The sequence below is a fragment of the Lynx rufus genome, unplaced genomic scaffold, assembly GCF_022079265.1.
Source record: "Lynx rufus isolate CCGP_SWC_20201006 ecotype Redwood Valley unplaced genomic scaffold, mLynRuf1.p SCAF_1, whole genome shotgun sequence".
NCBI lineage: Eukaryota > Metazoa > Chordata > Mammalia > Carnivora > Felidae > Lynx > Lynx rufus.
The window spans coordinates 145,715,122-145,732,103 of NW_025814823.1; the positions used below are offsets into that span (position 1 = coordinate 145,715,122).

Here is a 16,982-nt window from a genome sequence, read left to right on the forward strand (position 1 = left end):
TGTTGCTTCAGAAATAGTTCACTTAGCCTTGTTTTTCACAGATATTTAGAATTTCTTTTCCATTTGATTGTTAGTAAAAATTAGTTTCTCTGCTCTGATCTGAATTTTCTTCTGATACTTCTTTTTGTTTTTTGTTTTGTTTTGTTTTGTTTTGTTTTGTTTTGTTTTGTTTTTTAGGTAAAGCAGTTAGTAGTAATAGTTCCCATTTAAATTGATAGGACCTTTTCTTTTATGGTTTAGATTCCAGAAGAAATATTTATTGTGTTTCTTGAAATGCAGACACATTGAATTGTGAATGGGAATACTTCTTATTCCTCTGTACTGGCCAATGACCACCATGCCAACTATTGCCTAGGACTCAGCTAACATGGCACTTGCTCTGGTCACTTATTGTCATATCATTTCACATCATATCATATATAATATCACAGGTTTCACTGTAACAGAACTATTTGTTTGCTTGTCCCGTGTAAAATAATAAGTTAGAAGGTGGAGCTGTAAGGTAAAAAGAGGGAGGAAGGAAATTGATAGTGAGTATCTACAACCTACAAAGTGATAAGCTTTATTCATAGCAGTGGTGTGTGTGTGTGTGTGTGTGTGTGTGTGTGTGTGCGTGTGTGTAATACATATATGACATTTGTTATTTCTCTTACTCATTTTGATACCCACAGTATCAACTGTGATACAGTATCAGTAAGTATTATTGAATGAACCAATGATGAAGAATTTCTAACCATTTCTGCATACAACCCAAAGATGGAAACCTTGTGATGGGGTCTTATTTGAACTGCTCTGGAGGGTTATAAGGAAGAGAGTGATGCTGTTGTCTCCAGGAACTTCAGGACCCAAAACAACTACATATCGTTACTCTTTAGTCTCAGAGACTGCATGAGTGGTTGGCTAAGGAAAAAAGAGTCCTGAGTACTCAAGGGGTGGGCATCCAAAGTCGCGGGGCAGCTGCCCTGCTTCTTTAAACACATATTTTTTATTTGCTCCTTGAAGGCAGACAGCCAAATTATGACACATTCTGCTGCTGAGTGAGCACCTCTCATTCCTACTACTTGTGCATTTAGGATCCCAGTTCCCTAGGGGGTAACATGGGTTTAAGAGAAGAACTGAGTCCTTCCCAGTATTCTTCTTTTTCTAACTCCTTTTCCAATTTTAAGTTTGGAGGGGGCAGTGGAACACACTTAATACATTTGTTACCCAGCAGTGGGTGAGAGGTAACTGCCCTTCTGTGTAGTAATAATAAATACTCTACATTCAAATAGTGCTTGGCAGTTTATGAAGTCCATTCTTAGAAAAACACTGACATTTTCAAGTGCTCACTAACGGCCCCCCCAACCACTATTTTTTTTAAAGTTTATTTATTTTTTGAGAGACATAGAGAGACAGAGCACAAGTTGGGGAGGGGCAGAGAGAGAAGGAGACACAGAATCTGAAACATGCTCCAGGCTCCCAGCTGTCAGCACAGAGCCCGACATGGGGCTCAAACTCACAAACCATGAGATCATGACCTGAGCCATGATGTCAAATGCTTAACCGACTGAGCCACCCAGGCGCTCCCCTCCCCCCGCCACCATTATTTTTGAAGCACGTTGTGGTAGAGAAGTATTTGTATCATGCAGAAGGCTTTGTGTATTGCCCATCATTTCAGGACCTTTTTGTGTCCCATTTTTCCTTTTGGAGGGCTTGGTTTTGGTCAAAAGCTTATGGCAAGTGTTAGAAATGTAGTGAAAACCTTAGGCATGTACATAATGTCTTAGGGCTTCACCAGAGTCCTAAGCTTACATAGTTTTCCTTTTCATTACAACTAGAGATTTCTATATTTATTTCAGCTTGAATTCTGATTTATTCCTGCTCTGTCTTTCTTCTTTTCCTTTGTTCTCAATCTCTATTGAAAAATAGACCAAGTGGTTCTTCTCATTTTCAAAATATTTAATTCTTTGGCTGACATATGGGTTCTTCTTGGGAACTGTTTTGACATATTTCTTTAATTAGTCAGTAGGGCTGCTTTTGAATAGGGAAGGAAACATTTCTTCCATTCAGCAACTGAATGTCTGTTCTTTCTGGAGATCCATTCTATTATTGGCCCAGGGAGTAAGTGTATAGAATTAAAAATGTAACCCAGATATTTCATGTGGAAGATTTGTCTACTTGTTATACGCCTAACGGATGCTTATTGAGAAACAGGGAGAAAGGAATAGCCAAAGAATGATTCACTCTCAAAGGCAGTATGAACCAAACCATGATAAAGGCCAGAATAAAGGGAGAATAATGGAAAGTTTGGACTTAGAGCAGTGTGTAAATCATCAAAGAAGAAGAGTAAGAGGCTTGTTCATGGTCTGGAACAAGAAGTCATCTTTGGAATGCATTCCACAGAAGAGAATAGCCTTCTATGCATTCCATAGAAGAGAATAGCAGGAAAACAGAAAGATGGAGTTGGAGGACGTTGGGGAATAAAAGTAAAATATCCACAGCTCCGTCCAACAGCTTGGAAGGGAAGGTAACAGGTTGGTTTTTCTGAAGAGGCTGGGAAAAATATTGGAGAAGATGAGGAGGGTGAGTGCCAAGCTATAGAGCTGGAGAGAGGATGGCATATTTGGGGAACAGTGAGAGACCAGTTTGAAGTACAGGTTTCCTTAGGATGAGCTGTGGAAGAAATGTTTTTAAAGATATGTTGAGGTCAAATTATGACAGAGATAATGGGTTGGAAGGGGTTGCCAGCACAGTGAGAGCTAAGGCAGCTTGTTGAACAGTAAAGAAAAGTTGGATTAGAGAGGTATTTAAAGATCGAGGCAAAAATGATTCTAGTTAATTATTTACAATAAGCAGAAACTAGAAAATGATTTGACAGATAATTTAGAGTCTTATTTGATTGCAGAGAATCTTTAAGGAAGTTCATGTATTTATATAAGCTAGTAAATCTAGCCACAGCCATGATAATGGAATGGAACATGAATTTTAGTAAGTTGAAAAGAGATTCTAGGGATTGAAATGAAATTTAAAGAGCAAACAGTGAAAGTTATTAAGAAATAATGAAAAACTATTTAACTCATACAAAGATATTCAAATTGAAAAATCCAAACAATAGAGGATGTTTAACAAGAATTATTTGTTGAACCATGTAAATGCTTGAAACAATATGGGGAGTTAAGATGCTGGCTTAGGACATATGATGGGAATAGAATCCCATTGAAAAATCAAGCCCTGGTTTAAGAATGTATTAAAGAAAAAAATGTGAGAGAAATGTGAAACAAAACTACAGGGAGAGCTAATTAGCCAAAAGGTTCATTCTAACTTGTGTTAGTACAAAACACCACATTCACAAAAAGCAACAGATTTTAAGTGGATCCAGAGATGAAAAGAAGACATGAAAAGGTAAGTTTATTTTCTTACCTGTGAGAGACTATGTTTTAGCTTTCCTAGACAGGTGGATGGTTGTGTTGTGCTCCATAAAGAAGAAACATTTCTTTGCTTACTCTTGGCAAATGGGTCCTATGTGAAACAGCCTTTAAAAACATACATGAGTGCATACTGTATGCACAGCACAAAAACTCATTTGCCTATTTTCTAAATCTGGTGAAAAAATACCACTGTTCAATTTGAAGCTAGGTTATTGCTTTCCTCCTTCTTTAAAGTCATCAAAGCAGAGTTCTTTAAATCCATATATTAGGTGCTATGCTAAGAAGGTGGAGACTGCCTTTTCTGTAGGGAGAGGATCAAGTTAGATGGATACTCAAGGTACTTCTATACAGCATAGTAGGTCCAAGTGCTGGAGGTACCGAGGTTTGAAGAGAGCCAGGAGTCCAAAATGCTGAGTACTGGGATGCTGGACCATGAGGTTGGAATCAAAGCCTCAGAACACTTTGGGTAGAGTGCCTTCTGTTTCAGAACTAGTAGACCTAACCTCGTAGATATTCATCTGGTGATTTGGTCCTTGGAGTGCTGATGAATAGGTAGGTATCAATTCAAAATCGGTATCTTGGGTATGTTGTGGACCCAACGTTGCTTCCCTTGGGACATTTTCTGATTAAGAGATTCCTCAAGAAGGTTTTGTATGTACTTCCACTAGGTAAGTATTTAACTTAATTTAAATGAGAGATTATAGCATCATTTGCATTATTACTAGTTTTTAACACAATATGTGGACTGTTTATGGTGACTCAAAATCAGTACTTTTGGAGGCTTCTGAGTGGCTCAATAGTGTCCTACTTCAATAAGTGCCCTACTTCAGCTCAGGGCACCATTTAACAGTTAATGAGTTCGAGCCCTGTGTCAAGCTCTGTGCTGACAGCTTAGAGCCTGGAGCCTGTTTCGGATTCTGTGTCTCCCCCCCGCCTCAAAAATAAATAAACATTAGGGTGCCTCAGTGGCTCCTTTGGTTGAGCATCCAACTTCAGCTCAGGTCATGATCTTGTGGTTCATGGGTTCGAGCGCCATGTCAGGCTCTGAGCTGACAGCTCGAAGCCTGGAGCCTGCTTCAGATTCTGTGTCTCCCTCTCTCTCCGCCCCTCCCTTGCTCGCCCTGTGTGTGTGTGTGTGTGTGTGTGTGTCTCTCTCTCTCTCTCTCAAAAGTAAACATTAAAAAACTACATAAAAATAAATAAATAAATAAATAAATAAACAAACAAACAAACAAACATTAAAAAATTACTCCTTTTTGTCCTGTAGGCCATATTTCTCATAAAAATAGATTGCAACATACATACACTTTCTCATGTAATTGAAAGATATATTTGTTTTCTACTCAAATTACTAGACAAATATATAACATTTAAAAAATTTGCACTGGTAATTTTAAAAATACATAATGATTAAGCAAGTCTTTTAAACCATTTGTCTGGGCTATATTTGGTAGGTATACTTGGTTGCAAATAATTGGAGCTGACCATGATAAACAAAAAAGGATTTCTTGGAAAGGTAGAACTTAGAGTTATCTGAATGCATTAGAATGACAGGAATGTGTGCCTTCCTTTGGCTTTAGTGGTGAGAAGTGGGGCTCTGCCTTCTATTTATTTTGGAATTTCTCTCCCAAGTTGCAAGTATGGATACTGAAAAATAAAATATCCACTCTATCTGCATCTAGTTAATACTATAGATTTATATAATCATGTTTTTTAAATTAATTAATTTATTTATTTATTTATTTGAGAGAGAAAGAGAGAGGCACATGGGGGAGGGGCAGAGAGAGAAAGAGAGAATCCCAAACAGGCCCCATACTCAGTGCAGAGCCCCATGCAAGGCTCAATTTCATGACCGTGAGATCATGACCTGAGTGGAAATCATGAGTTGGACGCTGAACTGACTGAGCCGGCCAGGTGCCCCCAAGCATGTTTTTTTTTTAATATAAATTGTGATTTTTTTATCATGATTGTTCAGTCTTTATTCTTAGTAGTAATTGTGCTAATTGCTGTAGAAATAATGTTGAATGTTCATCTATCCAACCATTCAAAAATATTTGTGCACAAGGCATGAAGGTGTCTGTGGAATACAGAGATGAATAAAGGAAATCAGAGATGGATGATGCCCTCAAGGAGCATATGGTCTAGTGAGGGAAACAAGACAGGTCTGAAATTCACTAACAAGGACAATATGTTACTAGCCATAATAGAGGTAAAAATTGCCACCACGAAGAGTAGATCGGTGGTTGCCAGGGGCTGGGCAGTAGGGGAAATGAGGAAATGTTGGCTCAAGGGTACAGATTTTCATTTATAAGATAAGTAGTTCTGGGGATCTAATATACAGCATGGTGTCTATCATTAACAATATTTTATTGTCACCTGGAAGTTAACTAAGAGAGTACATTCTAAATGTTCTAACCACACACATACAAATGGTTAACTATGCGAGGTGATGGATGTGATAACTAACCTTTTGTGGTAAACATTTCCTAATATATACATATATTAAGTCATGTTGTATACCTTAAAGTTACACAATTTTATATGTCCATTATATCTCAGTAAAGCTGGGGGGAAAACTGCTACCAGGGCTCAGAGAGCAGAGATTATCTTGAGCTGGAGTGATTAAGAGAGATCTTGGCTGGACTTGGGATTTGTCCATGCAGTGATGAGTGAAAGAGCAGGACAGCCTAGTAAGAAACCCAGGAAAGGCAAAATTCTAGATACTCCTAGGTTAGGCAGTGTTAGTGGAGACCACTAGTGACAACTACAACAGCATAACCAATATGTGTGCATTGTTTTATGGTTTGCACAGAGCTCCTGGGTGGCGACAGAGTGTAGCGGTAAAAGTGCAGGGTCTGGAGCCAGAAAGCGTTGGTTCTGATTCCTAGCTCTGCTACTAACGAACTGCAGTTATCTAACTTTTTTTTTTCTGTCATCCAAAAAAAAAGTTTTTTTGAGATAATAATAATCATAGTAGTAATACCTACTTCATAGAGTTTTGAGGTTTGTAAGCTGATACATGAAATGAGGCTTGGCATGTAGTACCTTTCAATAATGCTAGCTGTGTTGGGGCACCTGGGTGGCTTAGTTGGTTAAGCTTCTGACTCTTGATTTCCGCTCAGGTCATGATCTCATGGTGGTTAGTGAGATTGAGCCCTGCATTGGGCAATAAATAAATAAATAAATAAATAAATAAATAAATAAAAATAAACATTAAAAAAATAATGCTAGGTGTGTTGTGTATCTTGATCCTCACAATAACATTGTAAAATAGGAGCTGGTATTATCCTTGTGCACATGCATAAAAACTGAGTGCTCGGAGGGGTTAAATGATTTATTCAAAGGTACATAGAAAATTATGGGGTTGAGACTCAAACTCTTTAGCTCATTTTTTACTGCATGATGCAGTAACCAAAATTTAGGAAACATGTAGGTTAACTGATGTCGTATGTAAGTAAAGAGAAGTTTCCATAATCTGTACTTTTGGAATTTGTTTTAGGTTTCCTGAGATTAATAAAGACACAAAATGATAGAAATGTACATAGGAATAAATAAAAATTACAGAATTAGGCAGCATAGTTTCTGGTATGAATGTACATGAACAATTAACACTCATTTCATATCACAATATAATTTTCTCACTGAAGCAAAAATGAATTTTCCCCTTTGGTGGAGCATCATCTCTGCCTTACTGTGGAGGATGACATGAATTTTATATCCTTCAAACCTCTCTTGAAGACAGTATATTGAATAATGACAGATTTCATTGTGAATAATACACCCTTTCCTTTTTATTTCTAGTGACCACGTTCGGAACATTATTATTCAACTTACTGTAAATAATGTATACTCTCTGTAATCTTCATTTTAGGAGTTATGAAATTTTAGTGAAACCATGCACAATAGGATAAAGGTGACTTCTGCGTGCTTGTGCTAGAGTTAGGTGGTGCCTGTGAAATATCTCATGCTGTTATTTGATTCATGAAAACTAATAGCCCTGAGAAATTTAATTTAGAGAGCCGCACATTTTGAGTAATATATAGATTACTTGACATGTAGGTTATTATTCAATTGAGAGATTTTATATGAAAATTGTTAAATTAAATGCTACTGGCAGTTGCTAAAGATTGTACTTTTTAATTATTCTATTTTTCATCCAATGTCTCTTCTTCTTTTGTCATTGACATTCTAGGTTGCTGACAGAATATTCCTTTAGCTCAGATGTGTATTGTCCTTCCAGGAGATAGAGGCACACAGTAGGCACTCTATAAACACTTGTTAAATAAATGACCTTAATTTACCATGCTTACTTTGTAGGTTGCCGCTGAAATTATTTCAGCTTCTACTTCAATTTTTCAAGTATGCAAGGGATTTTACTGAGCTTCTCAGCCTCAGTGTGATTAATGAGATTTCTAAGCATGTTAAAATTGGTGCTATCGAATATCTTAGGTCTAAAACTAGGGAGTTGTTGATTGAGTATGCTTATGTCATATCTGACTGAGGCCAGACAGAAAAAATAGACCCTCTTAGCATGATTTAAAGTTTCTGATTGAAGATACCTTCAACTGAACATGAAGGCACATTATAATGTGTTTCATGAGCTTAACTAAATATTTACTTATGCCCACGATTTTATGTTAAGTTAAAGTTTCAGGTCTTTGGTTTTCTTTTTTTTTTTTTTAATTTTTTTTAACGTTTATTTATTTTTGAGACAGAGCATGAACGGGGGAGGGGCAGAGAGAGAGGGGGACACAGAACCAGAAGCAGGCTCCAGGCTCTGAGCTATCATCCCAGAGCCCGACGTGGGGCTCGAACTCATGGACCGTGAGATCGTGACCTGAGCTGAAGTCCAATGCTTAACTGACTGAGCCACCCAGGCGCCCCAGGTCTTTGGTTTTCATAAATAGATAGACTCAAAATCACAAAGTCCAGGGGTACCTGGGTGGCTCAGTCATTTGAATGTCTGACCCTTGATTTTAGCTCAGGTCATGATCTCAAGGTCATGGGATCGAGCCCCACGTTGGGCTCTGCACTGAGCATGGAGCTTGCTTGGGATTCTCTCTCTCTCTCTCTCTCTCTCTCTCTCTCTCTCCCCCCCCCAGGTTGTGCATGCTCTGTCTAAAATTTAAAAAAAATCACAAAGTTCTTTAAAGAACTGTAACATTTAAGCTCTACTTTTATGACATGATTTTTTAAATCTATTTGATGATCTCAGTTTAATGGTTTCACTGGAATTTCTGAAGCTTCCATTTGGTTTTGAAATAGTTAGAGTCACAATAATATTTTGAATATATTTTATGATTAGGTCAAAAATTTTTGTTTTTGCGTAAAAGATCATAAAACTAACTTTTGTATGTCTTTGATCATGAGGGTAAGAGCTATGACTGGGCACATTGATGATAAAGGGTTAGGGAAAAGAACCCACATCATAATTCATTAAGTTATTATTGTCATATGTGTATGTGGGAGGCAAAGCTATATTTCCCAAATCATCTGCAGTGGAAATGGTCAGCAGAAGCTGGAGAGATTGGCACTCTTGTCAGAGTAGCTAGTATAAGCACTCATTTAAGCATCATTAATCCTTTTTTTTTTTAATATTTATTTATTTTGAGAGAGAGAGAGTCAGAGCGTGATCAAGGGAGTGGCAGAGAGAGAGGGAGACACAAAATCTGAAACAGGCTCCAGGCTCTGAGCTGTCAGCACAGAGCCCGACATGGGCCTTGAACTCACGAGCCATGAGATCATGACCTGAGCCAAAGTCCTATGCTCAACCGACTGATCCACCCAGGCACCCAATTCATGTTTTTTTTAAAGCATATTATTAATATATTTTTTTATTTTAGAGAGAGATGGCATGAGTCATGGAGAGAGAGAGGGAGAAAGAGAGAGAGAGACACACAGAATCTCAAGCAGGCTGCATGCTCAGCGTGCAGCCCGACACAGAGCTTGATCCCACAAGCCTCCCACATACACATAAGACAATAATGAGTTAATGAAATATGATGTGGGTTCTTTTATCTAAGCCTTTACCATGTGCCCAGTCACAGCTCATACCTTCACGATCACGAGCTGAGCTGAAATCAAGAGTCGGATGCTCAAATGACTGAGCCAGCCAGGCGTCTTAATACGTGTGTTTTTAAACAGTCTGTAAATGCGTTAGAGGATTTAATCACATCTATTCACTTGAAAAACACTGTTCTCTTTCTAGCAGGTAGGTAGCACTGTTACAAACATGCATGTAGGAGTATCATGCATCCTTTTATGCTTTGAACTTTAACTTTGAGCTTTAACTCTGTAATTATCTGTTATTCTAAGTTGAGCAGATCATTTTTTTAATTCCTCTGTTGTAATATGTTAGCTTTTTTCCCTGTAAGTTTGGTGTTGTCTGAAAATTTATGTCACATACCCTCAATTCTAGCATCAAATCTGATGAAAATATTTTATACCATTTGTTCTGGGTCTTTCCACATTGCTGCTAGCTGCTGATTATTACATTTTGTATGAATGGTTACAGCAGAATATGTGGGTTTTTGTCAGTGGTAATATCTGAACCACTTACCCCATCCTTAGGTTGTTGGGTGGAATAATTTAAGGAGTAAAATTAAAATCGTTATTGACATTAAACCCAGCATTCTTCTCTAGGTCTGCAAAGCCTTTCTCTGTCTTAGAGGAAATAAGATTAAGTAGGGTGTCCTTTCATTTATCATTTATTCAGTAAATATTTATAAAGCATTTGCAATGTGTGAGTGATGGGGCTTGGAACTGCACTGTGGGACTATAGTGGGGAAAGAATAAACATGGTCTCCGCCCTCAGAGGCTGAGGGAACAGCAGGAAGGGCACTGAGACACCCCTCACAGGCCGAGGGAACAGCAGGAAGGGCACTTCCAGCAGGAAGGGCAATTCCACCTCCAGTGCAGTCATGAACTGGCTGCATAATTTTGGCTGATGTATGGTTCCCAAGACCTTGGTTGCCTTATTGATAAATTGAGTAATTATACCAGCTCTAACATTTTATTCTCCTACGACTTGATTTCTTCTAACTTTGACATCTGAAAATTATTTTAAAAGCATGTCATCTGTTTATAATTTTATTATTTGGTTTACTTTTTAACATTGAAGTACTTAAGATCCTATTCCCCTCTTTGAACATCAGTGCGCACACACACGCACATACATATTTTGAAGATGTGTAGTGCTTATCTTAAGGGCAAAGTTTGGCCCTGCTCTGTAAATGTGTTCAGAAAACAATATAACACAGATACTGAAGGCAGCTTGTTTTTAACTTGTAGCTAAACATGACATTCAAATGTTAATTGGATGAATAAATCTTGTTCATTTTACAGACATGGAAATGTCAATGGAATAAAACTATTTATCACAAGATAATGGTCTCCTGCCGCCAGATAAATGCCAAGATGAAGATACTTATTGAAAATGTATCAAAATATTCTATTGCTATTTATTGAAAATAAAGGTTGAGGAAAAGTTCAGCTTTTCAGGTCAAACATGAGAAATGCCCTGCCTATGGTATTAATGTATTATATCATCAAACACAATGTGCATGGTGTAGGAACATGAGAAAATTCTAAGAAATAATGGCCCTTAAGTGAATCCCTTAGCTTTGTAGTGTGAAAGTTACTGGAGCCGTTCAGTGGGAGCTAGGAGGAGATACCTACTATGTATTAAGCTCTGACTGTGTGCCTGACCCAGTCCCAGGTGTGTTCACTGATGCACACCTGTTCACGTGAACAGAATTTGAAAAGGATAATTATCCTCATTTGCAGGTAAGGTTGAAAGCCAGATAGCTTGCAGTCACATAGAGAGTGCTGAATTCAAACAGCAGAATTCAAACTCAGAATTCAACAACAGAATTCAACAGCAGAATTCAAACTCAGCCTGGACTCCCAAGTCCAGAGATCTTCTCTTACACTTAGCCATCTCTACTTAAACTCCATAAGTCTGAATGAAATACCTTTTGCTTTTGGGGGTGTGGTTTGAGTAGATTATTTCTCTGAGTTTTATTGTAACCTGATGACCAAATACTTCTTCGGGTCTAATGATTTGACGTACTGATGAGCTTTCTTTAAGTGTTATTTTCCACTTGCCTAAAGAAGGGAGCACACTCATAAGTTCTGAGGACTTGATAGCTCTGAGTGGGACAGTAGCATTAAATTCTAGTAGTAAGACCACCTTCTGCCAGCAGTTTGTGCTTTCAAGGTCTTTAGGTAATTTTCTCTTACTACTTTATTTTGCCAATTTAGACACCTATTTCTCTACTAACCTTATGCCATAGTGGCCTTCATAAAATAAATTATTTGGATTGTTACGAATATAGGTGAATTGTCAAAGCTGTTTAAAGAAAGGAAGAGAGAACTCTTGTTCACTAGACATTGTCTTAATCTCTTCATACCGATTCCTTCTCATGTCCCTCCAGCCTTAACTATTCCTTCTCCACCCGTCACAAACACTGGGTGTTAATGGCTCCCTCCTCTGGACTGTCTGAGAATTGCAGTTTTCATCTTGGCAGTGACCGCTTTCTACCTAGTGTTTTAGTATCAATATACTCTCGATAATACTTGTCATAGTTTCACTAGCAAATGGTACGCTTCTTACTAGGAGAAACTGTGTGCTTTCCTTTTCTCTATTCCCCATGGTACTCAGCAGTGTGATTTGAACATTACAGATATTTAGTCAATGAGAGAGTGAATGAAGCATGTATATGGTCTTTGATTTAAGAACTAGAGGGAGTATTAAGATTTCAGAGGTATTCATAGTGCACCCTTGTGAATATGGAAGTCTGTCTACCTGGTCTTTTTCCTATGCTTGTATCTATTAGTCATCTCTAAAATACATTTGGATTTTATTTATTTTTCAGAATTCCTATAGGCAATGAATGAGCAGATAATTTAACTGCTAGATGCTTACAAAGGAGAGAGGCTTGACTGTTTAAATTTCCCTCAGGAAGAAAATAGTAATTCCTATAGCACTCTTTTGATACATAAGTAATATGTGTACTAGCAAAGATTTTTTTAAAAAATATAATATTCTTCTAGTAGTTTTAGATAGACACCAAGCACCATTGTGTCAAATGGATTACTGACAGTCTTTACCATGCACTTTTGCAGATGGAAGACCTTTAGCTCTGAAGGACATATGGGAAGGAATCCACGAGTGCTATAAGACAAGGCTGCTGCAGGAGCCATGGGACACTATTACCCAACAGGTTAGAGAATATTTTTATTTTATTATATGTCATTCTTTCCCTCTGCTCGTATTTTCTTCTCGTATTCTCTCCCCTACTCTTTTTGCCTATTTCATTTCCCTATATCCTTACAAATTTCAGTTCAGAAACAGTTTCCTTTAAAACACCTTCTCAGATCCAGAGTTGGTTTAGCCTTCCTGTTATAAACTCTCAAAACATCCTATAATTTTCCGTTATAGTGCTTATCACAATTTTAAATTATATATTTGGATAGTTTTTAAAAAACATATTAACGTCTTTCTTTGTCATTATACCGTGTGCTCCCATGTGGGCAGACCCTGTTTTCTTTCTCTTTATGGTACACCTAGCACTGATATGGTACTTATCATACAGTGAGCGGTCAATAAAAATGTATGAAGGAAATGAGAATAGAAACTAAGTTGGCATATTCACTAAGAAGTACATGATTTAGCTTGTGTCATCTACAGTGCTTCAGAGTTTTACTCATAGGTACGTTTGCCAAAAAATTAACTTTTGATTAATAATAGGTTTGCAATAAGTGATCTGAAAAAAGTAGAGAAAATGCATCTGCAAAAGTAGATATAAAAAGTAGATTTGTAAAAGTAGAGAAAAATAGATCTGTCAATCATATAAGTCGTTATTACTGCCTTGCTAAAATCAGCAGTTAATTATTTTAGAAATTTAAAAATACTCATCACCTTGCAACCAATCATGGTCTCCTTAAAAATAATTTTTACTTATATCAAAAATCTTATTTTTTCCCAGCCTCTGTTAAGCTTAATCAAAGCCTCCTTTAAAAATGACCTTATCAGCCATTAAAATTTTTATGCTCTCTTATGTGTTTGATCATAATAATGACAGTTTACCTCCCAATCAGCATAAGAATCCTTAGTATCTTATAAGTAGTTCTTTGACAGTGACTCCAAAGGACCATTTTGTAGGTTTTAATTAGGGACAAAACTAGGTTTAAGTACACAGCCCCTGAAATTAATCCTTTCCTTTCCCTTCCCATCATTGCACTCACACATAGATCTAGTCCTGTGGCCTCACCTGGAACAATTAGTAAGCCCTTGAACCTCAGGTCTGCTCCTTCACTCCCTGCTCCTACCATTAGTCACATCCTCCTAACCATGGTGCACTTATCTTGCCTATGTGTAAACCTGCAGTAGCTTCCAAAAGCCTATGCCATGTGGTCTAAATGCCTGACTGGGGCTCTATGGCTGCCATCCCCTGGCTCCAAACTACCCTTCTGAGCTGATCTGCTACTCCTACTCCACTCTGTATAGCCTCAGCTCCTTCTGAACAAGGCTTTCCATTTTCCAGAAGCTATTCTGTGCACTTTGTTCTTAGAATTCTTTCCAGACTTAAAGACTTCCCTATTCCCTTTGTTCTATCTTTATATTTCCTTTTTGTTCTCTCATGTTTCTTTCTTGAAACCACTTCAGCTCACAAAAGTGACCCCCTCTGAAATTCCAGTAGTGTAGACCAGGCATGGGTGGTTGCTATGAAGAAGGATAAAGAGTTATATAAGCAAATCCAGTCATAAAGATTTTTGGCAAGAGTGTTTTATTTTATGCAAAGCATTTTATTTATTTACTTAATTTGTTTTTCTTTTACCATTTATTTATTGTTGAGAGATAGAGACAGACAGAGCATGAGCAGGGGAGGGGCAGAGAAAGAGGGGGATACAGAATCCAAAGCAGGCTCCAGGCTCTGAGCTGTCAACACAGAGCCTGATGCCAGGCTCGAACCCACGAACTGTGAGATCATGTCCTGAGCTGAAGTCAAAATGCTTAACCGACTGAACCACCCAGGCGCCCTGATTTTTTTTTATTTTTTAAAGGTTATTTTGAGGGAGAGAGAGTGTGTGGACAAGTGGGGGAGGGGCAGAGAGAGGGAGGGAGGGAGAGAGAGAGAGAGAGAGAGAGAGAGAGAATCCCCTAAGCAGGCTCCACACTGCCAGCCTGGAGCCAGAAGTGGGGCTTGATCTCACGAACCATGAGATCATGACCTGAGCCAAAACCAAGAGTCAGACACTTAACTGACTGAGCCACAAAATGCCCCTATGCAAAGCGTTTTAGATTAACCTTTAAGTATTGAGTGCTACGAGTTTCAATTCCATTGTTCTGCTAGTGACCACAGACTGTCTCCAAATGTATACTGTAGTGTCAGAATCCACAGGACCCAGAAAATGTTTGGTTACAAGAGTCCAGGAAGATGGCAAAAAGTAGAGGCAAAAGATAGATAACAAAGATCCCGAAACACACATGTATTTCACTTTAGTGCCTTTTTTGTCTGTTCCTTTTAATTTCCATTTTGCGTTTTGTTCCTGAGCCCAATTCTTATCCTTTTCCTTTTTCTGCCACTAGCAGCCCTGTTATTAATCTCAGTGCGAGACCATAGCACAATTCCTGGTGATCTGTGTCATTTTGGGTTTTAATTCTATGTGTCTCTGTTCTGACTTGTGACCTATGAACAAGACTTTGGACTCAACTGTATTTTCTTAGTTTCCTAATACCGTGTTACCAACAGATTTCTTTCTATTGATAGAATCCTAAATTGCTAAACCAGCCAAATGAACCAATCTGTACATGGATTGTTTTTAAAGAAATTGACTAATATCTTTTCATTTGTGGATACTTAAGTGACAGATAGACAGCTTATTAACCATCTTTTTCCTACCTGTCATAGTATAGTAGTAATGATGAAATCACAATAAGCGCTGATTGTTAACACCCAAGCGTGGGGCTCACTTAATGGGAGGGATGGTTGGTATCACCAAAGTACGGCACAACTGTAGTATTTAGTTGTTCCTTTGGAACTTGTCTTATGGGGATTGATCTGTGGACAGGTATCCCACTTTTGGCAACAAACTTTATTTAAGCTTTAGAATTGTTTGTCACGGTGCATGTCCAGTGTTTAAAGACCTTGCCAGGGAAACTCTCTTGTTGCCTTTGCATTCCTGACATGTGAAAGTCATCATGAATATCTCCTTTGGAGGTCTTGGCTTTTAATCCTAGATTCGTTAATGAGTTGGTATTTGCATGGTCTTTTTTGCTTGAGATCTTTGAGAGAGTGGGTCTTCATTTTTGTAAAGCCCATCTGGAGAAAAAGTAGGTGTCCTCAGTGGGGTAATGGGGATGGTGTGATGCAGCACTAGGGGAGAATGAGCTGATAGAATATTGGCGACCCTGAACAGTAGATAGCGTTTTGCAGAATTATACTAAAGAGCCATTAGCTTGCAGACTGAACGTGATAATAATATCCTGTCCTCCAGAGTGGCTTAAAGACAAAAGCAGCCCTCACATAATATAAAATGCATTTCACTTCATTTTAAGGCTTGATTGTGCTCATATAGTTTGTTGCTCTTCATCTTTAGTAATCACACTTCTGTTCTCTCAGCATTTGTCTTGATGATAAGGATCTGTTCATGTCAGACATGAATGCTCTCTTTTGATGACAAGCCACTAATGAATCTCATACATTTGATTATGGTGATTACTTACCTGCTTTTGTCCAATATTACGAATTACCTATTATCTCAACCCTGTAGCCTAATAAAGAACTTCTGAAAGTAAGTTAACAGATGCCTAGGTTGGATCTGCCCAAATTGGTACAATGAATGTTACAATAATGATCACTCATAGGTGTGGGCTGTTTTAGGTAAAGAACTCCTGTGATCTTGGCACAGACTAAAAGTCATAATATAAGAAAGTATACCTTCAATTTTACTTGAAGATGTGTGTGTTTATGTATGTGTGTGTGTAAGTGGTCAGATAAGTAATTGTTTTGTACTAGTTTCTTGTTTGTCAACTTTATATTATTGAAAATTATAAACATATACAAAAGTAGAGGTAATAGTATAATACATTTAAAAACTAATGGTCAATCTTATTTATTTTAGTGTCTTACCCAATCTGGAATTTTTTAAAGCAAATCCTAGATATGATATCTCATCCATAAAAATTTAAGTATGTATCTGTAAAATATAAGGGCTTTGCACCAGTGTTTATAGAAGCTATATCCATAATAGCCCAAATGGAAACAACTCTGATGTCCTTCAGAGCATGGAGATTAAACAAAGTGGTACATCCTTACTAGGGAATACTACTAGGTAATACAAAGGAACCAACTACTGATATGCTGACCAACCTGGATGAGTGTCCAGAGAATTATTCTCAGTACAAAAAGCCAGCCTCAAAAGGTTGCATAGTATATGATTCCATTTAATCTAACATTTTTTAAGTGCCAAAATTATAGATTAGAGAATGAATCTGTGGTTGTTGGGTGTTAGAGAAGAAGGTGTTCCTGGGAAGGAAGAGGGTATGGCTATAAAAGGCAACACGAGGGA

At 37.8% G+C, this 16,982-nt stretch overlaps 1 protein-coding gene across 1 annotated transcript in view; it reads left to right on the top strand.

The window, feature by feature from the left end:
- ATG10 (autophagy related 10) overlaps positions 1-16,982 on the top strand; it is a 261,116-nt gene that overhangs the window by 161,308 nt on the left and 82,826 nt on the right. Inside the window, exon 6 of the mRNA XM_047088644.1 lies at positions 12,534-12,631. Coding sequence (XP_046944600.1) covers positions 12,534-12,631 — 98 coding nt within the window. The remainder of the gene's footprint in view (positions 1-12,533; positions 12,632-16,982) is intronic.